This window comes from Rosa rugosa, chromosome 6 (assembly GCF_958449725.1).
Source record: "Rosa rugosa chromosome 6, drRosRugo1.1, whole genome shotgun sequence".
In the NCBI taxonomy this organism is placed as follows: domain Eukaryota; kingdom Viridiplantae; phylum Streptophyta; class Magnoliopsida; order Rosales; family Rosaceae; genus Rosa; species Rosa rugosa.
Window position 1 is genome coordinate 35,010,001 of NC_084825.1, and position 21,843 is coordinate 35,031,843.

General features: G+C 37.0%; 3 protein-coding genes across 4 annotated transcripts; 1 reads left to right on the forward strand and 2 right to left on the reverse strand.

Moving 5' to 3' along the window:
• Positions 1-4,176: 4,176 nt before the first annotated feature.
• On the reverse strand, positions 4,177-7,685 carry LOC133717099 (uncharacterized). Its single transcript, XM_062143750.1, has 2 exons — positions 7,424-7,685; positions 4,177-5,804 (listed from the first exon to the last, which is right to left on the reverse strand). The coding sequence occupies exons 1-2, from the start codon at positions 7,647-7,649 to the stop codon at positions 4,300-4,302; spliced, it is 1,731 nt and encodes a 576-aa protein (XP_061999734.1). The 5' UTR covers positions 7,650-7,685; the 3' UTR covers positions 4,177-4,299.
• Positions 7,686-10,707: 3,022 nt separating this feature from the next.
• On the reverse strand, positions 10,708-14,638 carry LOC133713339 (transcription factor MYB3R-3-like). The gene is made up of 8 exons (XM_062139340.1): positions 14,059-14,638; positions 13,691-13,745; positions 13,329-13,386; positions 13,012-13,106; positions 12,822-12,925; positions 12,573-12,701; positions 11,518-12,149; positions 10,708-11,442 (listed from the first exon to the last, which is right to left on the reverse strand). Exons 1-8 carry the CDS (start codon positions 14,175-14,177, stop codon positions 10,970-10,972), a joined length of 1,665 nt encoding a protein of 554 aa, XP_061995324.1. The 5' UTR covers positions 14,178-14,638; the 3' UTR covers positions 10,708-10,969.
• A 2,303-nt stretch (positions 14,639-16,941) lies between these two features.
• Positions 16,942-19,148, forward strand: LOC133718589 (elicitor-responsive protein 3-like). 2 transcript variants are annotated; one of them, XM_062145455.1, is made up of 5 exons: positions 16,942-17,191; positions 18,256-18,324; positions 18,412-18,538; positions 18,653-18,776; positions 18,871-19,148. In XM_062145455.1, the coding sequence occupies exons 1-5, from the start codon at positions 17,008-17,010 to the stop codon at positions 18,940-18,942; spliced, it is 576 nt and encodes a 191-aa protein (XP_062001439.1). In that variant the 5' UTR covers positions 16,942-17,007; the 3' UTR covers positions 18,943-19,148. The 2 variants fall into 2 exon arrangements, with proteins under 2 accessions (XP_062001439.1, XP_062001441.1); XM_062145457.1 differs by having other exon boundaries at positions 18,259-18,324.
• Positions 19,149-21,843: the final 2,695 nt, after the last annotated feature.

Consider the following 21,843-nt stretch of genomic DNA (forward strand, 5'->3'; position numbering starts at 1 on the left):
CCTCCATCCCTCCAGCAGGTCGCCCACGACGCCGGCTCTGGCCATCGCAGCGCCGGAAGTCGTCGTCGTGCTCTCCGCGGCCAGGCTCGACGCTAATCCGACCGTCCTCGTCGCTGAGAAGCTCGGCGAGGCCGGGTTGGACCTTCTGAAGGAATCGACGACTGCCAGTAGAATCGGGTACGTCTTCGATTTGCTTCTGTCTCTCTCGCCGGCGACTGATCATCACGAAAATCGCAACTTCATTGTATCTCCGGTCCCGAGCTGCAACCGGAGTCGTTGCAATCGGAGTCAAATCAGTGTGAAGGCAAATGGTCAACCGGAATTGTTGCAAAATGACTGGAATTGTGGGCAAAATTGTCAATTGGAGTCGAGATTATTGGGGGGCAATAATCGTCCTATTGGGGGGCAATAATGTGTCTTAATTGTTGTAAAGTCTCTATAATTGTGTTCAGTGATATTTTCCTTTGTGTTTAAAGACTGCTACTAATGTGTTTTGGTATTTCTGATATATTATTGGGGGGCAATAATCTGTTTATTGCGGGGCAATAATATATTTGTTTTGTTATTTTTTGGAGGAATATGGGTGATCCTTTTGTTGTTAGGTGCATTTATTCTTATTAAGAGGCCACCCGGGAGGCCTAGGGTGAAGCGGTTCAAGTGAAGTGGAGAGTGTGAAAAAAAAAAGCCAATTCGTTATGGACTTAAATTCACCAAGTATTGAATTTGAATACATGTACTTTTGTAAACTAATTTAAAACCAAACTGAGTTACTTCTGACCATCTATAAAAAAATTATTGGGGGGCAATAAAGTTTTTATGACCCCCCAATAAACGTAATTATTTTGGTTAATGAATCTAGCAGCATTTTGTTGAAATGACCTGTAATAAATGAACCACAGTTAAGACATTATTGTGGGGCAATAATCTGTCTATTGCCTCCCAATAGACCACCCCAAAAATCACCAGTTTCTATCATTGACAGATTATTGTACTTTAATAAACTCAAAACAACATAAGACTTATCAAAACTCTAATTTCAGTGATTAATTAACCACAGTTAAGAAATTATTGGGAGGCAATAATCTGTCTATTGCCCCCCAATAGACCACAGTTTTGACGTCGTCCGAGACCTGCAAGCGAAGCCCAGACCCGATTCCGGCGTGGAGCTTCGGAGCTTCCCGGACATCTTACGAACAAAACCGGAGAAGCCCAGAGGGGTTGGGATCGTGGAGTTGGATGGCGTCATCCTCTGGTGGTCCGACGGTGGGACAGAGCGGCGGCGGTGGAGGCCGACATCGACGGTGGAGTGGTGGGCGTGGTGGCTTAGAGAGAGAGAGAGAGAGAGAGAAAGAGAGCCTGAGACGAGATTAGAGAAAGAGAGAGAGAGAAATCGATGAGGTGGAGGAGAGAGAGATATGAGTGTAATTTGTTAATTACAATGAGGGCAATACTGTCAAACACTGTTAGATTGGGTAAATGGGGTTGAAAAACTCTTGGTGGAGTAAGTGGACAATTTTTGGGCTAAAATTGGATAAGTGGTCACGGCCCCAAAAATTTATCCTATTATCGAACCCAATTATAGTTTTGACAATCATTGTTCCTGAAGAGCTTGAAAGTCTAATTTTCAATGTAACTCAAAAATTTACGTTATGCAAGATTAGGTCTTGGTAAACCATCACACTTCCAGGACTGAGAGCAGAAAACAAAGAGGAGGCCCAGAGTCGTCCCCGTCGAGAATTATGCCTTGTCCAACGGCTCGCCCTCGTGATGTCGACGTCGGACAGGCTAGAATGAACTTAGGACACGTTTACTTACTCGGAATGGAATCATCAATGGAGGGAATGGTAAATATATATATATATATATTTGCCATCAGCAAACCTTTGGGTTTGATTCTTGGACAAAACCTAAGTGAGATATTGTGCTCGGTTTTGGACAATCTGGTGTCTGATATATCACTTTAGTTCGTTTATTAACTAAAGTAGTGGAACTGAATTTTATTGTTCAGATGTGTACCATGAAGTTCTACAATGACATATCATATATGTTCTCACTAATGTATATCTCATCGATCAGTTTGTTTGATACCAAATACTGGAAAAAAAAATTTCGCACGGTAACTAAATGTATTTGCGGCTTCTTCATAAACTAGTTGAAGAAAATTGAAAAGCTAGGTGCAAGAATTATGGTGCAGCAGTAGCTTGCTTAGTGGATTTTATCAAATACATAGGTATTAAATTGTATTTTATTTTCTTCATCTGGTGAAAAAGGAAAAGAAAAAGGACTTGGATAAACATTTAACGAACATAGGGGAGAAATCAGATAAGCATCTAAACAAAAAGAACTTGGATAAGCATTGAAGCATATAACATAGGGGCCGATGGAATTTCTGATAACATCCAATTCTAAACCAGTATAATTGTCATACAACAAAACAGAAAAGATGAAGCAACACATATACATAGTTGAAGTACTATACATTTAATAGCCAATTGAGGTGTCCTCTTCTGGGCCATTGAAGATCTCCTCCTGCTTCTACTCTGTGCAACAGCTTTTCTTTATAATATGTGTCTCCCCACATTCTAATGATCAATTTTGAAATAAATCAGAGGCAAATAAGGCAATACAATAAGTCTTAATGATAACATCAAAGTGCATAATCTAACAAGGAGCAAAAGTTCTGTATTAAGACTATTATAGTAGAAGAGGAGGGTGTGGTTTGCAGAAAAGGAGATGCCAATTTCACAAAGAAACAGAAAAAGGAGCAAAAATTAGTCTGACTAAATGTTTATGACACAGGGACGTACCTCTCCCATAGACACAGGTACTGTTGCTCATCATTGAACTGGACATTTTTCCTACTGTGGAAGTCAGAAGCAGAGGTTGAAGATGAAAACTGGGAGCAGTCCTTAAATACAAGCATTCGAGTAAAGGACACTCGAAATCAATAGTAGCACTTCCACTGTACAACATAGTTAGTCTCATCAATACTAGGTTCTTCAATTTTGCAAAAAACGGTCTTCTTCTTGTTCATTGTTTCCTTGTTTGCTTCAATCACTCTTTCCAAAAGAGGGCAACTGCCAACCGAAAGGTCTTCCAGTTGATACAGACACTGAGCTATCTCATAAGAGAAAAGACTTCCCACAGAGCTGCATTGTTCAATGGACAAAATTTTAAGAGTCAGGAACATTGCAGGAGGAGCAGGACCACACATATGCTTCTTACTGCATCTAAACTCCTCAATGACAAGTCTCTCAATTTTGATTTTTCTGGCTCAAATCCTTCGCATCCAAGCAGCAAAGCATTTGGAATCCCTGACCTTGAGAACCTCGAGTTTGATAGTCCACCAGATTTCCAGCTAACTGCTTTGCAGTTTTGTTCCCAAGACAGTATACTTGAGTGGTTGGACAGGTTGTGAATGACTGAATGAGCTTCCAGGAATGAAACTGAACTCCCAATTTTGTTCAACCCAAGCTTCTAGGTAAACAGCTTGTAAATACTTAAATACTCTTTAATGGAAAATGACGCAAACTTTATGCAAGCTTATCAAGCTTTATAAGTCTCAGGGCAGGTGACCAGGGAGCTACAAGTAAGCAGAACTAAGCTGTCTGCTGCTGAGATCAGATTGATCAAGCTAAATTCGGCTAATGAGTGTATCTGCTAATTTAACCATCAAGTTCAGTTGTTTGTATCAAACTGTTTTTGCAAACGATGTATGCATGTATTGCTTCTATGGTAGTAAAAAGCATCTCATGGGATTTGAGATACTTGAAAGCCATTGCAGCAACAATTACATCATTGGCAATAGCAGATATGTGCAATATATATATATATATATATATATATATGTTGTATCAAATTTGTATCCAGATTTCTGTTGAAACAATGATATTTGCTGTCGTATCAAAAAAATGTATTCGCGGCTTCCTCATAAACTACTTAAAGAAAATTGAAAAGCTAGGTCCAAGAATTATATATGGTGCAGCAGTAGTTTGCGTAGTGGAGTTTATCAAATGCATAGATATTGAATTGTATTTTATTTTCTTCATCTGACGAAAAAAGAAAAGAAAAAGGACTTGGATAAACATTTAACGAACATAGGGGAGAAATCAGATAAGCATCTAAAGAAAAAGAACTTGGATAAGCAGTGAAGCATATAACATAGGGGCCTATGGAATTTCTGATAACATCCAATTCTAAATCAGTATAATATATTGTCATGCAACAAAACAGAAGAGATGATCAGCTACAGAGGTATACCTACTCAACTCCCAATACATACTATAGAGAGACAACAAATCACTGGAACCATGACGGCTTACACGCTGTGCCCAATTTCATTTGCACCTTATTACTAACCCTTGAAACCTTAACCACCTTGTGTCTCTCTTTTTGATCTTCAAATGATTGAACTTCAACATTGCTTCCACCAGCATGCTTTAATTGCTCCTCCCTTGCTAACTTGGCGGCCATCATACTAACTATATCACCGTTCAATCCCCTCTTGCTACAGTTGACGAGAAGCATGCGTTTGGTACCAGAGTGCTCAGATGTTCCCTCAGCAGTAACATTCAAAATCCCATTCTGATCAAGCGAATACGTGATGATGATCTGTGAGATATTTTTTGGAATCGCCTCAAGCTGAAACTCTCCTAGAAGATGATCACTCCCTTCATACACAAGCCATGGACTTATTTTGTCTTGATGCCACTTTCTTGGCCAGGTGTAGGTTAGTTGCTTCATGGTTGGATAAGCTGTCTTCCTCTCAAACACCATCTCTCGTTGCTTCTTTGACTTTCCTAGCTCCAAACTGAGAGGCATAGTAGTGATTTGTCTACACAATACAACCTGCAACTCCCCAATATCTATACCACTGGATTGAGCACCAATAAGTGCAGCACCATAAGCAACTGCCTCCTTTGAGTTTATTAATGTCTCGCAAATCTCTGTTCCCTGTAAATAGTATTGCAACAATCCACGAAGACATTGATTCTTAGAACCGTCACCGATAAGCACAACATCAGAGACATGACTGTGGTCCATATGAGCATCTTTGAAACAGATATTGACAAGCTCCATCAATTTCTGATAAAGTTCCATGTTGAGTTGATCAAATATTGCCCGTGTGATAGTTTTACGGAATCCCACACCCTCATACAAGTCATCAATAACAATTGTAACTGCATCAGTGGATGAAAGTGTCCTCTTTGCTTTTTCACAAGCCACTTGTAATCTCCTAAGAGCCCCCGGATTTCCACTAATGTCTTTCTTTTGATCTTTGATTAACTCTTTAAGAAGGAAATCAACCAATCTGCCATCAAAATCCGTTGCACCCAGGTCGTCTCCTGCAGTAGCTTCTACCTTAAAGTTCCCATTTTCAATCTTAATAATTGAAACATCAAAACTTCCACCACCGAGGTTAAAAACCATCAAATTTATCTGATCACTTGAGCTCACCTTCTTCGAATGAGCATAAGCAATAGCTGCAGCTGTTGACTCATTTACTATCTGCAACACGTTGAGGCCTGCTATCGTTGCTGCATCTCTAGTGGCCTTCCTTTGCATGTCATTAAAGTGTGTCGGCACTGTGATTATCACATTTTTCCCTTGAGCCCCTAGATAATCTTTTCCAATTTGATACATCTTATGCAAGACCATAGCGGAGATTTCTTCAAGAGAGAACTGCACACCCGTGTGTTTTAGGGCAACCAAAGGTACGCCACCCAAACCAGCTACAAGCTTGGGTGGGAATTTTACATCCTCTTGAACTTCATTGAATCTCCGACCAAGTAACCTTTTCACATCTGAAAAGTTAGAAAAAAGCAATTTACACACGAACTTAAAAGCAATCCAAAACAGAAAAGCTCAGGCAATAACAACTACCAGAGAAACATAAAATTAGGCAAACAGCTCTGTAGTCTACATAGAGAAATAACTCTATTAACTTTCTAACAATCTAAAACACCAAATTAATTTACACTCACAATTACCAGAGAAACTCATACATTTTGGCAGCCAGCTCTATAAAAACAAAGACATAACTACTGTTACTGGAGACACTCTTTATCAGCTCTATAATCTTCAAAAATAAATATATATAACTTCAACGCTTTAACAATCTAAATCAGCACAAATGCACAACAGCAATTCAAGGAGAGAGGAGACCTCAGACCTTCCCATCAAAACATGGTAGATAGTAGACCTCCATTTAGTTTCAGACTTTCAGTTCTTCTTTGTTTCTGTTATAAGCTAATTCGATCCTCTTTCTTTTCTAATGCTGCTTTTGTTAGTACTATGTTCTAAAGGTTTCAAAGAAGGAGCCATACAGAGCAGTTGATAGTTGTGGAGGAAAGAGGGGTATGGCACAGAGTGAACTGTGTGAAAATTTTACTGAATATGTCTTTTTAACTATGACCATCCAACCGAAATGGTTTACCAGCAAGTATCCAAGTCATGGTGGATCCATACTCCCATTGTCACAAGGCTTACACTAATCTGAAAGAGGTATATTCGAAGTTTAGCTAAATGTTGATTTAAGTTTCCTAAGCTTCAAACCTTTTTCAGATCCATTCTATTCCTAGCTAGTCAACTTTAAGATCAGGCATATCATCTCTGTGCTGATGTATTCAAACAGAACTTAAAAAGTAGACTTGTTCGATATTTCCTGTACTCAAACTTTAGACCCCCAAAAGGATTGTAGAAAACAATGTGGTCAATATGGCTTGTAACTAAGTCCTTTTGACTCCTAAGCAAAAGAATTAATGTTTCATGTACTCTAATCCTGACACCAAACAAACGAAGAAGAAAGAATGATAGGCTGCCCTGCTACCATATATCAAGCCAGACTTAAACTTCTCTCAAACAATTTGAACACTCAATCTATTTGAACAATCTAAAACGAACAAGTCCTGCACAAAAATAATAGAAACCAGGGAATAATCAACAATTACAACTAACAATCTAAATGTTGCCCAATAACAATAGACTGCCATATATAGAACTTCATGAAATTGGCAAACAGTAGGCAATAAGGTTGCAACTGACAATCTCAGTCCGTGCAAATACATTGCAACAGAATTTCATGAAACTAGGCAAACTCAAGCAATTCAACTATCAATGTAAAACAACAAATCTTGCCCAATAACAATTTCCACAGAAATTCACGAAATTAGGCAAACAGAGCAACAATCAACAATTTCAACTAACAACCCAACTTGCCCAATACCAACTGCCACAGAAATTCATATGATTAGGCATACATGGAAAGCCCCTAACAGTTAAGCTTGTGCATATGGAAGAATAATGATCGATGAATATATAGTATATATTGCCCAATGAATTGATCATGATAGTTAAAGCTCAGCCAACCAAAACAAGCACCCATTATCATACAATTAAAGAAAATACTTGTTAGGAACGTTACCCCAGATGATGGTGCTGCTTGAATCCCGGGAGAGCTCTTCCTCCATGTCCGCCGTTACGCCTACAAGACGATGACTTTCAGTAAAAGCAACTGTAGACGGCGTCGTCTTCTGGCCATGCTCGTTGGGTAAAACCTCTACACTATTGCTACGGGAGTCCCACACAGCAACACACGAGCTGGTTGTGCCGAAATCGATACCAATTGCCGTTGGTTTTCTGGCTTCCATTGCCGGATTTTCTCTTCCTAAAACCCTTCCCTTTGCCTTGAGGTAATAGGTATTATTTATGTAGATCTATAGATATATATTTATATATACATGTGCATGTAAAGCTTGGGTTTTTCGCGGGTAAATTGGGCTTGTCCTAGCTAGGACACTGGGGGTGGTGGGCTTGTCTTGTCCCGAGTCATTTAAGCTTGTCAAGACAACTTTTTTTTTTTTTTTTTTTTGTCCAACTCTTGTCAAGACAACTTAGAATAACCATGAGAATTTGAGAAGCATGCATGCAGTATTTAAAAGAGTAAACACATTAACACCATGTGACAATTTAACAGCAAGTTAGTTCAAGACGAAAATGTATACGTGCTATAATCTTATTGAGTGCCCAGTTTTTTTTTTTGAATTGCAATCAAAGCGGAAAATCATTAAATACTTGTTTGTTATAAAGGGGTTAAGTTCTTTTCCTTCTCTAGACTATCCTAACATTGCCTCCATTAACCCCCAACCCCAATTCAAGTCTTTTCTAAGCTTTCTAAACACTATGAAAGTTACCCCTTTCAAACAAAAAAAACAAAAATACTATAAAGTTTTAGGAACACAAGCAGCTATACAAGTCATTTTTTTTTTTATTTCAATAAAAATTTCCTTGATCAAACTCTGATATACCCATGCATATTTTTGAATTTCCAAATAACGTTTCACACGGCACTATCATAGCAACCAGCCAAAATGGATTACTGGCAAGCAGTTAATTAAGTTTAGTTAAGAAGAACTCCCAATTATAAATGAACGAAGACCTGGTATTAAGAAATCAAGTCAACAGAATTCGTCAAAGCTATAAACACTATTGTAAGAATACCCGGCCCTCTGCTGCTTTGTGGAAATTAACAAATGTTAACCATAATCAATTAATCATCATGTATGTATCTACACACACACACACACAGAGACATACATCTAAACAGTACGCCATGAAAATTTCCACGGATATATTGAGCAAACGAACAAGAAAGAGAATCCAATGGATCGAGAAGGATGGACTACTACATTACTTACATATAGATAACTGGGATCTTCATATGATGACCTTCACCTACAACAGAAACCCTAAGTCCCTAACTAGTGCCAAACACCATATACGTAGAAGTTAAATAGACGTACAACATAGGTGGTATCTCTAGAAATTAATAGAGGTACAACAACTACACGTCTTAACAGAAAAAACGTACTACTGATATTTCTAATTAATTACCTGTTGCAGAGAAAAAAAGAAATAAAAGAGAGAGACTTTTAACTACGTGTACCTATCATCCGCCTCAATTACTTCACAAAGATGATCATCAAAGATATGCAATCAAACCACAGAATATAAAGCCAGTCATTCTTGTGCATAAATTAACAAACTCAACCGTCCTCGTCTCTCTTGATCATTAATCAAGATTTGAGCCCTAAAATATTAAAGAATCATGGCACTTTCTTGGCCTCTTGTTCATGAATCTTTCATACACCATCCTCAAGATCGATCACACTAATTATCAACATTGGTATTGCAGCATTGGTCTAGTACTCACGGCCAGAAAAGCAAAAAGACTACCGCGTACTTGGTACTAGTGCTTAAAACAACTGACCCAAAATCAAAAGAATTTTGTTTTTTCCTCCAAATACATGATAACAGAACTTCTATTCCTTCCTTGAAAGTACGACTACAAACGCTAATGATGCTAAAAACATGAGATACTCCTAATAATATAAAACGTACAAACTGACGAGCAAACCCTACTACACGTTTTTTTTTTTTTTTAATTAACCCCACTCCACTTTAATAATTCCAAGATATTTAGGGTTTTGCTAGTCAGTTTGTAGGTTTAAACCAAATTCAAAGAGAAAACGATTCGAAGAGGAACTAATAATATGGGTTCTAGCTAATACGGCTTCTGAGATGGATTTTGACATGGACACAGCATATCTTAGAATGAAGGATTCAAAGTTCATTATAACATATACTATGGCAAAGTGGGGCGAGGGGACGAGAAAACCAAGAATAAAGGAAAACGAGGGCATTGAAAATTTCAGAACAACGAGAAATAAAGATCAGATCAAAATTATGTACCTTCTCTGGAAGTCGTTGCAAAAGTTCTCTTCAAACAAAAGACTATGATTTTTATAGAGGAACCCAAAATATTCCTTTTTTTCTAATAATACTAGAAAACATAATTTAACTAATTAACAAAACCTAGTAGTCCAATACCAGCCAATACTAGCTTCTATGGATACTAGCCACCTCAGCTTTTAACTTGTTGATATCGGTGAGCATCACCTTCTTTCGTTGGCTGACTATATGTTATGATTCCTCTAGAGTCAGGGATACTCCTTCTGACCGACCACCATAGGAGTGTTGTTCATTCCCTAGTATGTATCGTTTGGAAAATATTTCTGACTTGCAAGTAAAGAAAGAGAAAGAAATAAACGGAAAAAGCCACGAAAATTCAGAGACCAAATTACTCATAAACATCAAGTCTCCCATCATTTGTGTTGTTACGGCTTTTTCCATGATTGGCATTGCGGCTGCAGATACAGTCTAACAGATTCGATCAACTGAACTTTAAGATAGAATCAGTTGTGTATGAAGTTGTGTTTACAGTAGTACGATGATATATGTACGTAAGAAGACTACAGACCGAAAAAAATTGATCAACATAAACAAGTATGAGTAGACTTGTTAAGCATTCAATATGTACTAATCTACTCTAATACTTATCCAGTGTCCCATAAAATCTTGACTAGGGGTCGCTGTCAACATATCTGTTATGCCCAGTTTCCAAAAACTATACTTAATTTATAACTCGAGCCGTCTGTTAACTTCACTAGTTATGGTACATAAAGAGTATGCAAAACCAATGCCACCGATCCTCAGTAGTTATCTACAAATCAAATTGCAAACATGAAGGCTAGGGCAGAAAGCAAAGGAAAAAACCAGCAATTTAGACTACAAAACCAGCAATTTAGAAACCAATTATTTTCAAGTAACTTGACTATTAATAACAACATTTTGTGCCAGGAGATTGCACTTTCTAATTTTATCACCTTTAGGATTCAACATGACATGTTTCTACAAGCCTAAGGAAACAAATGTAAGATTCATGTTTACGTTTTCCTGAAGATTTCTGAAAGTATAATAAGATTGTAGAAGTGATGCTCACCAATATCAACAGGTTAAAAGCCGTCTGATGAAGGCGCTGCATGGTGTCTAGACAAAACATTCTGATAAGACTTGAACAAAATTACCATGCCAAGTCACTCAACCACAATTCACACCAGCAGATAACAAGCTAAAGCTTCTGAGACTTTTGAGGAGAGAGGAAAAGTTTTTTGGCATTTGATCGAGCCATGCACTGGAATTTTGTCTCACCACATGGACTTAGAATGTTGAGGCTGTTTCTGGAGTTATTGCTAATTTCTTCTGAGATGACATAGTGATGCTCTGAGTTGAGACTTTGTCTGGAAATTGGATGTCTTCGTTTTCTTAGGATAGATGGCGAACTCTTAAAAGTCCTTGCTGCACTTCTCAATGCGGAATCCGGATCATTACAATCAACAGATATTCCTCTGTCTTGGCTTGGTGGAGTGCATAAGGAAACTGAACTAAATGCTGTCTGGATGTAACTATCTGTGCTTGGGAATTCACCATTTTTAAAAAAATAGTCCAAATCCTCTTGTTGGAGTGGCCTATAGCACAAGCAACCAGGATTTGAAGCCTCTGAATGCTCAGTAGCTCCACCAGCATCTTTAGTTTCCTCATAAGCTTCATTAAAAATGAATTTGTTAGATTATGGCTACTCAGTTTATAGGACATCTAACTAATTTTAAGCATACATACCTTGTGATACTTTACAAGATTCATGTAATCTCTCAACTGTAATAGGACGATCTGGTTTCTTGAGAAAATTTCCAGCTCCTCTATTGTAGTCAAAAGAATCTGAGCCATTATTCAACAAACTCATAGGGTGATTGGGTTTATGATTCTTTCCATGAAAAAAGGGAAAACCCCAAAGATCACAGGAAGGAGTAGTGCAAGCTTTGATTGATTGTTTAGCAGATAAATAATGCGAGTCTCTCAACTTGCCATAGTTATGATAAATTTCTTTCCGTTGTTCAACATTTAGACCATATGCAGCTGCAGCTCTATCGTAATAAAGGTTACTAGGTGGTGATTTGATCATATTATCTGCACCAGCTCCTTTTGTAAGCCAACCGCGATTTCCTTTGTCCAAAGATTTTATCTGGATCTCCCTTCCTTTAGGAGTTCCAAGAACCAGATCAAGATTAATTGAACAGGTTTCCACATTTTTATCGAAGTTGGCTATCCAATCAAGACTTTGTCTTACCGCCTCTGTCTTTCTGACTCCTGCTTTTATTTTATGACTTTCCATATTAGATATATGGAATGAGCGTAGCTCTAATTTTTTCTTAACTGAGCAGTTCCAGTGGTTCTTTATTGAATTTTCTGTCCTGCACATCCGTTAAGTAGATAATCAAAATATGGTCCTTCATAGCGCAATTAACAGAAAACAGCACTACTACTCGTATAATTAACACATTAAAATCCCAAATGAATACAGTTAACTTCAGTCACTCTTCATTTATGTGTTTACCAGGTATATGATTTAAACTTGAGGTTTATCATCAACCTATCAACTCTGCATTAAATTTTCACTGAAACGAAAAACCTTCAGTACTAATAGTTAGTTAGAAGGTCATGCCACCTTCAAAGAGTAAATAATGAAATCAGCAAATTGGGACCAAACTTAGCATGTATATGATTAGCCGGTTAAATTTACCATGATACTATGTATATAACAAAGGAATTAAATAGCACTATACTGTCTAGCTGTTAGTTTCTCCATTTGATAACAAAATGTAACAAATTCTAACCTTCCAGGCAGAAGCTTTGCTATTTCAGCCCATTTGTTCCCATAGGCTTTATGCGACTCAATGAGAATCTTTTCTTCTTCATTTGTCCATGCAGTTCTTTTTATATCTGGATTTAAATGGTTGTGCCACCTGAACAAAATCAATTCTAAGCTTCATTCAATGTGTATTCCTTCTGAAGTGGAAAACTAAAAGAAAGAGACAAATGTTTCTCTCTAAAAGAAACTACATGAATTAACATGGAAAGCAAACCTCTCTCGACATTGCTTGCCTATACGGCCTGGCAAGGACTTTGCTATTTCAGACCATTTCTTATTCCCCTGCTTTGCGACCAACTCAATTATTAGATCATCTTCCTGCAAGATGCAGCACAAAATGTAGTCACAATAAATCACTAGCAGAAACTCCGCTTTTAAAGAGAGGTAATATGAATCTAACTCACCTCCTTAGACCAAAATCCTTTAACAAGATCAGGTGAGAGGACTTTCTGCCAGCGATGAAGGCACTGAACATCTGTTCTGCCACGAACACATTCAGCTGCAAGGAATTTATAAGTTTGTTAAAGCAACATAGCCCTACACAACATCCTTGATCCTTCAAGCTCAGACATTAAGACATAACCAATACAAAAAACCAAAGAGCTTTTGCTTTGTATCTAAGAGCTTAGTTCTCGCAAATTTAGTCACAAAGCAATTGCAGCTTCAAAAGCAAAGCATAATGATAATGTGAAAAGAACAAAAGTCTGGTGCAGATACACACCAATCCTTTTCCAGTTCTTGCCATTGTGCTTCTCGACAGCATCTGTTAGAATTCTATCCTGTAATCAAGAGGATAATATCATCAATGTTCCATGAAACTTGAAAGTCAAGAAAACAGTAAAGCTCCTCTCCCACATATACACACACCAAAATAATCCAATTACATTACTTTTGCCCTACATCCACAAAGCTAGAAGTTATACATGGAAAATTTTTTCGGGCTTAAACTCCTGAAAATTGAAATCAAACAACTGAGGAACTAACATAACTCTGGCCTCGATCCAATCCACTTTCTTTTTCCTCCAAACAACTATGCTCTCACTAATCAGTAATCGAACAAACCATACAACATCCTGTACTTACCTCTTCCTCTGTCCAGCCTCCCTTTGTTGATCGTCTCGTAGGGCCTGTCATTCTCCTAAAAAAGCACTCAAAGTCAATAACATCCAAGTCATTTCAGAACTCAAATTCACTATTACTACTACTACAGAACAAAAATATGATAATGCTCAATTTTTCAGATCAGATTCTTGAATTCAAAGAAGCCACAGCTATTCTTAAATTCAACATTATGAAAGCTAGTAACACAAAACCCTAGACCTAAAATTTAAGAAAAACTACTCAGAAACAGAAAGGCATATAATTTGCATAAAAGAAACTCTAATTTATATAATGAAAATTATACAACACAAGTAGAGTTCAGAATGCAAACATAAAAGTCAAGTACGAACAGTTGAGCAGAGGCTGGCTTGAGAGCTGTGTTATCTCCACTGCTATCCGATACCGGAGGACTCAAAGAAAGCAAAACCCCCTTTTCCATGTTAGGATCACATTCTTTGACTTGCACCATGATTCTCTTTTCTTCTCTAAGAAATCGAAATTCCAATGAATACCAACTATAATTTAGCTCTCAATTTACAACCCCAAATGGCGAAGTAAATATATTAAGATCGAAAGCTTCAATCTTTAGTGATTTTAATGGGTCAATACTCGGGATCCGATAGAGTGAAGGAAACAAAACATCAAAGGCAAATTCAACGGATGCGTTAAGAACCCCAAAAGAGTTTGTTTTTATGAAAACGCTTTCATGATTATAGAGAGAACACTGTAACGGCTAAAAACCAATGCCAAAATTAGAAGGAAAAGAAAAACCAGGCGAAATATGAGTTGGAGGGTTTTAATGTGGAAACAGAGGCGGTGAGGTGGTGTTTGGAGAAAACCATTGATGAATGATTTGGCGTGAAAGATAAGTTTTGCAGAGAGAGAGAGAGAGTTTTCGCGGGAAAACCCTGTCTTGTGGGAAGGAGAGTCCAGAACAGGAATATAGTTGAGGTAAGATTGCTTTGAATCTTTGAAAACCCAGTCTTGTGCAACGTAAAAGGAAAATCCTTGAGAGGGAGGTCACAGGCCCAAAGGTCTTTTAAATTTTTTGTTAAAGAAAAAGCAAGATTGTTTTCAGCTAAAAATTTAAGTTTTTTGCTCACCAAAAAAAATAAATTAAGATTTTTTTACTGGGTTTTCTTTACCTGTCTGGTTAAAGCCTTTGGCTTTTTCACAAGTTAGAATGGTTTGAAAGCTGATATTAGGTTGTGGTGTTTGAAAACACAATAACAACACTAGTTATATGAAGTAGCAACAAAATAAGACCGCTTGATACTAATCAGATTGTTCCGGATGACACAACGTGGTAGTCCAAGACTCCAAAGCGACTTAATAACTTTTTAAGATTTAATGATATGTTTTGTATATCATTTAAAGGTTTAAATAATTTTTTAAATGTTGATACGCAGCCACACTTACTACTACAAAAGGAGATCTAACCCCCGAAAAAGAGTAAAATCAAAGAAAGTTGAGCACGCAATGCTGAATTGAATAGCATGCACTGGGGAGAAGAAACCTCTATTATTGCAGGCTTTTAAACTCCACTAGTGAATAACACCTTATAGCGAATTCTAGCGGTCGATGAAATACTTGAGATACACAAAGAATAGACATTAAATTTTACATTGTTGTTACATGTTGATAATATATTGGTGCATCAAATCTGCCCTTGGGTTATTCCTCCTGGTACAAACCTTAGTGTTATTCCTTCTAGCAAATTCATAGAAACAAAAATCTAAAGTTAAAATTTTCAAAATATGCCAACTAACGTATGGTTGAGTGACTGGTTTCAAGTCCAACGTTTTCCTCCAATTGATAAAAATCTTTTTACATATTTAAGAGCACTAATCTAAGTGATCCTTTGTACAACGAAAAATTATTTAGAAAATCGACTAGTTTTGTCTTCTTTCCATTACCAGAATTCTTATCACTTTAAGGAATTGCCATATTCTTAATCACAGGTTTAAAATTGAATTAAACAATGACATCTCACACCTCACAATTAAGATTTATCCATTTTTTGCTACATATGCATGAAGCTGGATACTGCGTTACTAGGCGGAATGAGCTGGAGTAACTTTAACTTGCAGAATACATCACATATTAGTATGTTGCAATTCATTTAAGCCGTTCAAATTAAACATATGTTAGAAGTCATACGAATTTGTGCAAATATTGTTGCGCGAGAGAAAAATATAATGTTACTAAATATAGTAATAAAGACCATTCAAGAATTAATAAACTATTACTCAACACTGAACACTCAACACTCAACACACTCGACACTCATTGTTGATCGAGTTAAGAAAAAAGAGGAAGATCTAGAATAATATCCTACCATATTATTTTGGAATTGTCGTGACTTAACGATTCAGATTTAAATATGCTAAAAGTTCTGTTACAATTTATGACCCACAATTACTTTTCGTGGGCATGATATTGACAAGAACTTTAAACATATTTAAGGGCAGGTCGTTAATACACGACAGCTACAAAACGATATGGTAAGATCTTGTTCAAGTTCTTCCTCTCCAACTCCATCAATTATATATAATTTCAACTTTGACAAAGATCAATGGTGATAAGGCTAGGTAGTCTTTATCGATTGTGTGTACACGAAGCAGCAGACCTTGCCCTATAAGGATACTTGAATCAGACCTCACCCAATTACAGGTTTTCAACTCAAAGGTTGAACAGCGCAAGTGATTGTGTATGTTGTGCGTGAGGCATCACTAAAGCCCTTATTTATAGGCCTAAAGCAAGTGCTAAACCTCTTATGAGGAGGACAATACTTTCTGGACTTGTTTCATTGGTAGGAAAGGATAAGAAAATCTTGTAATTTTGATTAAATATAGGAATCGTTTCAATTCCTCGGAGGAAAAGGTATGAAGCCCAACCCCCACCCCCATCCACACCCAAAACTGACGTTTTGACCAACTTTATTGGTCTTTTTTCTTCTTTAATTTGGGTTGATTCTACTTCGTTTAGTAAATGTAGAGGAAGTGCGCTTAGAGTTCCTTTCCCTTAATTATTTTCCATGTTAGTCAATTTAAACGTGCAGGTAAGTACGTAAAAGGTCAGTCAAGATGTTACTCGAGTTAAAAGGTCATGAACCTTAACATTATTTGTGTAATTTCTTACGAAAAATACATTTGACATACCAAAAGAAAAATAAAATATTTAAATTGGAATAAACCAAGAGTGACCAAATTAGAGTGACGAAGCAATGAAAACGAGATGTCGTTTAATGGAAGTCCAACAGAGTTCCACGTCAATTAGAACCAGACCGGGTTGGTAAGATGCTCTTCATAAATAGACAGCTGAGAAAGCACTGCACTTGCTCATCACCACCTTTCCTTCTTCTCTCTGTTTGTTTCTGTCAAGTGTCAATTGACTCAATTCCATTCCAGCCAAACATGGCTTATGGGACGCTTGAAGTTGTTCTTGTTAATGCTAAAGGCCTCCACAACACTGATTTTCTCTGTAATACTCCTCTCTCTCTCTCTCTCATATTGTGAAAAACATATATACATGAAATGATTTCTTGGTAGCATGGCTTTTTCAGCTTAGCTATCTGTAGATTTAGTTTCCTTGTATATCGGTTAATTTTCGGGTATATATGAGCTCGTCTTCTCATGGCTGTACATATATGCATGTGTATGTTTCTGTGGATCTGTTCTGCGAGTGAAAGAATTATATATCTTCGATATATATGGTCAGTACCCCGAAAATAAAGAACTGATGGAAATCTTTCAATTTTTTAATCCATCTTCATCGTTCCATAGTAGTTTCAAGCTTTCAGTGCTGCTATATATTTTTCATACCAGTCTCATATATTGATTTCTTTTACTTTTTGATGTGCGGGCATTTGAGTGAATGTATTATCTTGTAATTCGTAGAAATCCAACCACTTTCGGAAAGAAACCGATAACCAAAAGAATTTGATTTTGGGGCTAATGTCTATGGTCTCAACTCTCAACACAATTTTTAGTCACCACGTACTTAGCAATTGAGTCAATCATGTATATGCTCTGTCATCACTTGTCTTGGACTTCATGGTTACACTAAATTATCAACTTGAGAGAAAGCGTAGTAGTGTGAGATTTTATCTCGAAATGCATTGATTTGTTTTTGCATGTGAAAAAGAAAGTAAAGTAAAGAACAAAAAACTTTAAATCCAAGTCTATATACTAATTAGGTAGCCCACCCGGTTTGTAGCGCCCTCAGTCCCTCTTTCCATCGATTTGCACAATGATGAACAACCATTTCTCCAATATAAATATATGATATGACACAAACTTATTTATAGATGTAGTTATATCATGATCTGATGCTTATCTGACACAATTCTTATCGATGATCATCCATTGTTAAACACCAGGGTTAACGTACTGCATGCATTTTCTAAGCCACTTTTAGTCCATTGATGCTTAATTAGATAATTAGATTTATTGATTTCCTGATACATATATGATGTTCTTTTCCCAAGTCTATCATAGATATCCTTGAACATGCTTATTGACATATGTTGACTGCTTGATTCATAGCAGCTAAAATGGATCCCTATGTCATTTTCACTTTGAAGACCCAAGAGAAGAAAAGCACTGTTGCCAAAGGTACTTATACACTCTTCTAGTAATTTCTCATTCTTTGTGCACACTCCATGAGTTGAGTAAAAAACTGAAAATTGTACTTATATGCAGGGCAAGGATCTGAACCAGCATGGAATGAAAGCTTCTTGTTCACCGTCACCAATGATGTTTCGGAACTTCATTTGAAAATAATGGATGAAGACACCTTTACCGCTGATGATTATGTTGGAGAATCAACGTGAGTAAATTCCTTTTGTCCTTGATTTCATCTCTCTTACATGTAACATCCGTAGATCGACTGATCGACATCTAGCTCAGTTAACATGATCTATATATGGCGGCTTGCGCGCAGCATTTCTTTAGAGCCAGTGTTCAATGTAGGAATTGTTCCACCAACTGCGTACAACGTTGTCAACAAGGACCAGGAATATCATGGGGAGATCAAAATTGGACTCAATTTCTCTCCTGAGCCGGAGGTACATATATGATCACTTACTCAAAAGTTGAAGCAACTTAACACCTCATTTTAGCGCCTTTAATCAACTCGGTCGATGCTATTTGTCGTTGCAGACGAACAGCTTCTGTTCAGGACACTATGGGGGTGTTGAGGATTATGGTGGATGGAAAGAATCAACTTTCTAAGAATGACCTTATGACCTTGTGATGATATACAGTATAATCGTGTATGATGATCACATATATGGTATTGGCCTGAGAGAATAATGAGCTTGAAGCCTCGTTAAGTGGAAGTTAACTTTTAATTGGCGTTAGACATACTTCTCCATGTGTTTTAGACCAATATATATCAATTTGTTTGGTATACACAGAAGTAATGAGTCAATTTTACTACCTTACTTTACACTGCATCTAAGGTGCATTTTCCTTTCCATATTCTTTTATCTATACTTTCTGTTTATATTTATAATCTCTTCCAAAAGAAAAAGCATTTATTAACCAAATACATTTCAATAATTTGCATGTCGACTCTCATTGTAGCCATCGATGGAGTAACATATAAAAAAAAGTAATTATACATGCAAGCTTTAATTAGCCTTGAGCCCTTAAGCATCCCTAATCCAAGTGGTGGAGAATAGATCCTTCAAGATATGTGTTAAAATGCTCAAGGACCAATAGATACTCGGTTTAACGGTCTTTGTAAGCATTAATACATTATCTGTGCCCCTTAACCATTATTCTTAAACAAACAACTCAATACAGCAACAATTTCACGAACTGATCTACGTAGGGGCCTAGGGGCGGAACTACAATTAGGTCCGACGGGGTCCCCCCCTCCCAAAAAAAGATTTTGACAGATGTCGTGCAATTAATACCATGTGTTGTAGTAGGGAAAATCATCCCAACAGTATCTGAACTTTTCCAGACTATTAATTTTCATACCTATATTTTAAAAAATATCAAAATGGTACCTGACAATTTAAGCCCGACCCAACTTCCGTACCTAGCTACAGTAAAGTCGATAACCCCGTTATCTTTTCAAGGGTATTTCCGTCATTTCAGTATTCATCTTCTCCAAGGTGAGCCACAACAGCTATCTTCTTCTGGAGCTCTAGCTTGTTTCCTCCAACAAGTGTATCGACTTGTTGAGAAAAATAAATGTCGGAGTGGCTTTTATATCCCATGAAGTACTCAACTCAGTGAGGTCATCGACATCCAAGGTTAGAAATAAGATTGAAGGATGTTTAGCTGCAAGCTTAGAGTAGGCGGGTGCAATACTTTTAGAAGGATTACACAGTGATGCACCAAAATTTGCAACAAGTTTGTCTTCTTGATTGATTCTGATAATTATGCCTCCCAACCATCCATGGTCTTTATAAAGTGCACATACCGACCGGCTTTGAAATCTTTCATGGTGATTAACCCAAAAACTCAACCACACAAGAACATTCATGGTGATTAAACCCAAAGTGCACATGCTTTGAAATCCTTCATGGTGATTAACCCAAAAACTCAACCACACAAGAACATTCATGGTGATTAAACCCAAAGTGCACATGCTTTGAAATCCTTCATGGTGATTAACCCAAAAACTCAACCAGGAAAGAGGAGTCCCGGCCAAGAAATTGAGGATGGAAGACAGAGAACCTTGAAATTGCAGCTAACCCAGAAGATCAAGCCAACACCACCAAAAGAAGATAGCTGCTGCTTTGTTTCGAATTTGGTCAAAATTAGCACAACCCAGTAAAACCCAGTAATAGAAACTGAGATCTTAGAATGTTTTGGAGAAACAAAGACCTTCAAAAAACCCAAATCAATTCCAAAAACCTTTAAAGACCTGGAACAATTTGACACTCATCTAGTTTCTATGTCTTATTCTCTCTTCTTCCTTCTAAACAAATGCCTTCAGAATACCCAGATCAACTCCAAAACTTTGTTTTTCTGTTTTTCCCATCACTAGATAAGTGTTCAATTGTTCTGCGTCAAAGAAAAGAAGAGAGATTCAGCATGGAATAACTAATTTTGGTTTGGGATCAATATGAATTCGGGAGGACGAACAAGGGAGAGAAATAACAAGGGTCAGATCTTTTATCTTTATAATCCCAGAAGACTACCTGTTCAAAATCAGTGCTTATATCTTCATCTTTACGAGTTATAGATACAAAGTTTGCCAATGGTTATGGGTAAAATGGGTCCATTACATGGAGGTTGAAAAGGAGTCATGATAGTGTTGACGGTAGAACTGGATTTGGGGATAGCTGATCTGTTGCCATACCAAGAACGGACGAAATTAAGGGTATGGAAATCGATTTGGGGGAAAAGGATTAGGTTTCAAGTGAACGGACAAAATTACCCTTGAAAAGATAACGGGGTTAACGACTTTACTGTAGCTAGGTACGGAAGTTAGGTCGGGCTTAAATTGTCAAGTATCATTTTGATGTTTTTTAAAATATAATAGTCTTGAAAAGTTCAGACACTGTTTGAACGATTTTCCCGCTGTAGTAATAAAAGCTTTAAAAATCCCCTCCCCAACACACACACACACCCCCCCCCCCCCCTCCGAAAGGTGAATGTCCATATGCCTACTATTTTACATAGTATTTTTTGAATTGAATTGGTTAACGAAAAATAATTTACAATTTGTCAGATCAATAAAAATATATATAATTTTTTTTTTTCTTTTTTGAATCAGTAAAATAGATTTGGATTAAATTCAGTTTACCCTCCTGAGGTTTGGGGGTAATTTCATGTTAGTCCCTGTCCTTTCAATTTAATCAGTTTACCCCCCAAGCTTTCCAATTTCAATCAGCCGTGTCCATTTGGACATTAAGTCTGATTTTTTAGGGCTAAAATGGTCATTTCAAGACAAAAAAAAAAGGAATTTTTTTATTTTTTATTTTTTTAATATTTTTTTCTTCTGTTTTTTATTTTTTTTATTTTTTCTGTTTTTCGTTTTTTTTTTATTTTTTTCTTCTGTTTTTTCATTTTTTATTTTTTTTTATTTTGTCTTCAACCTATACACCACAAGTTATAATAGGTTTATAAGAACAAAAAGATACTCTAGGTGGTTGAAAGCCGCTCGCTGAT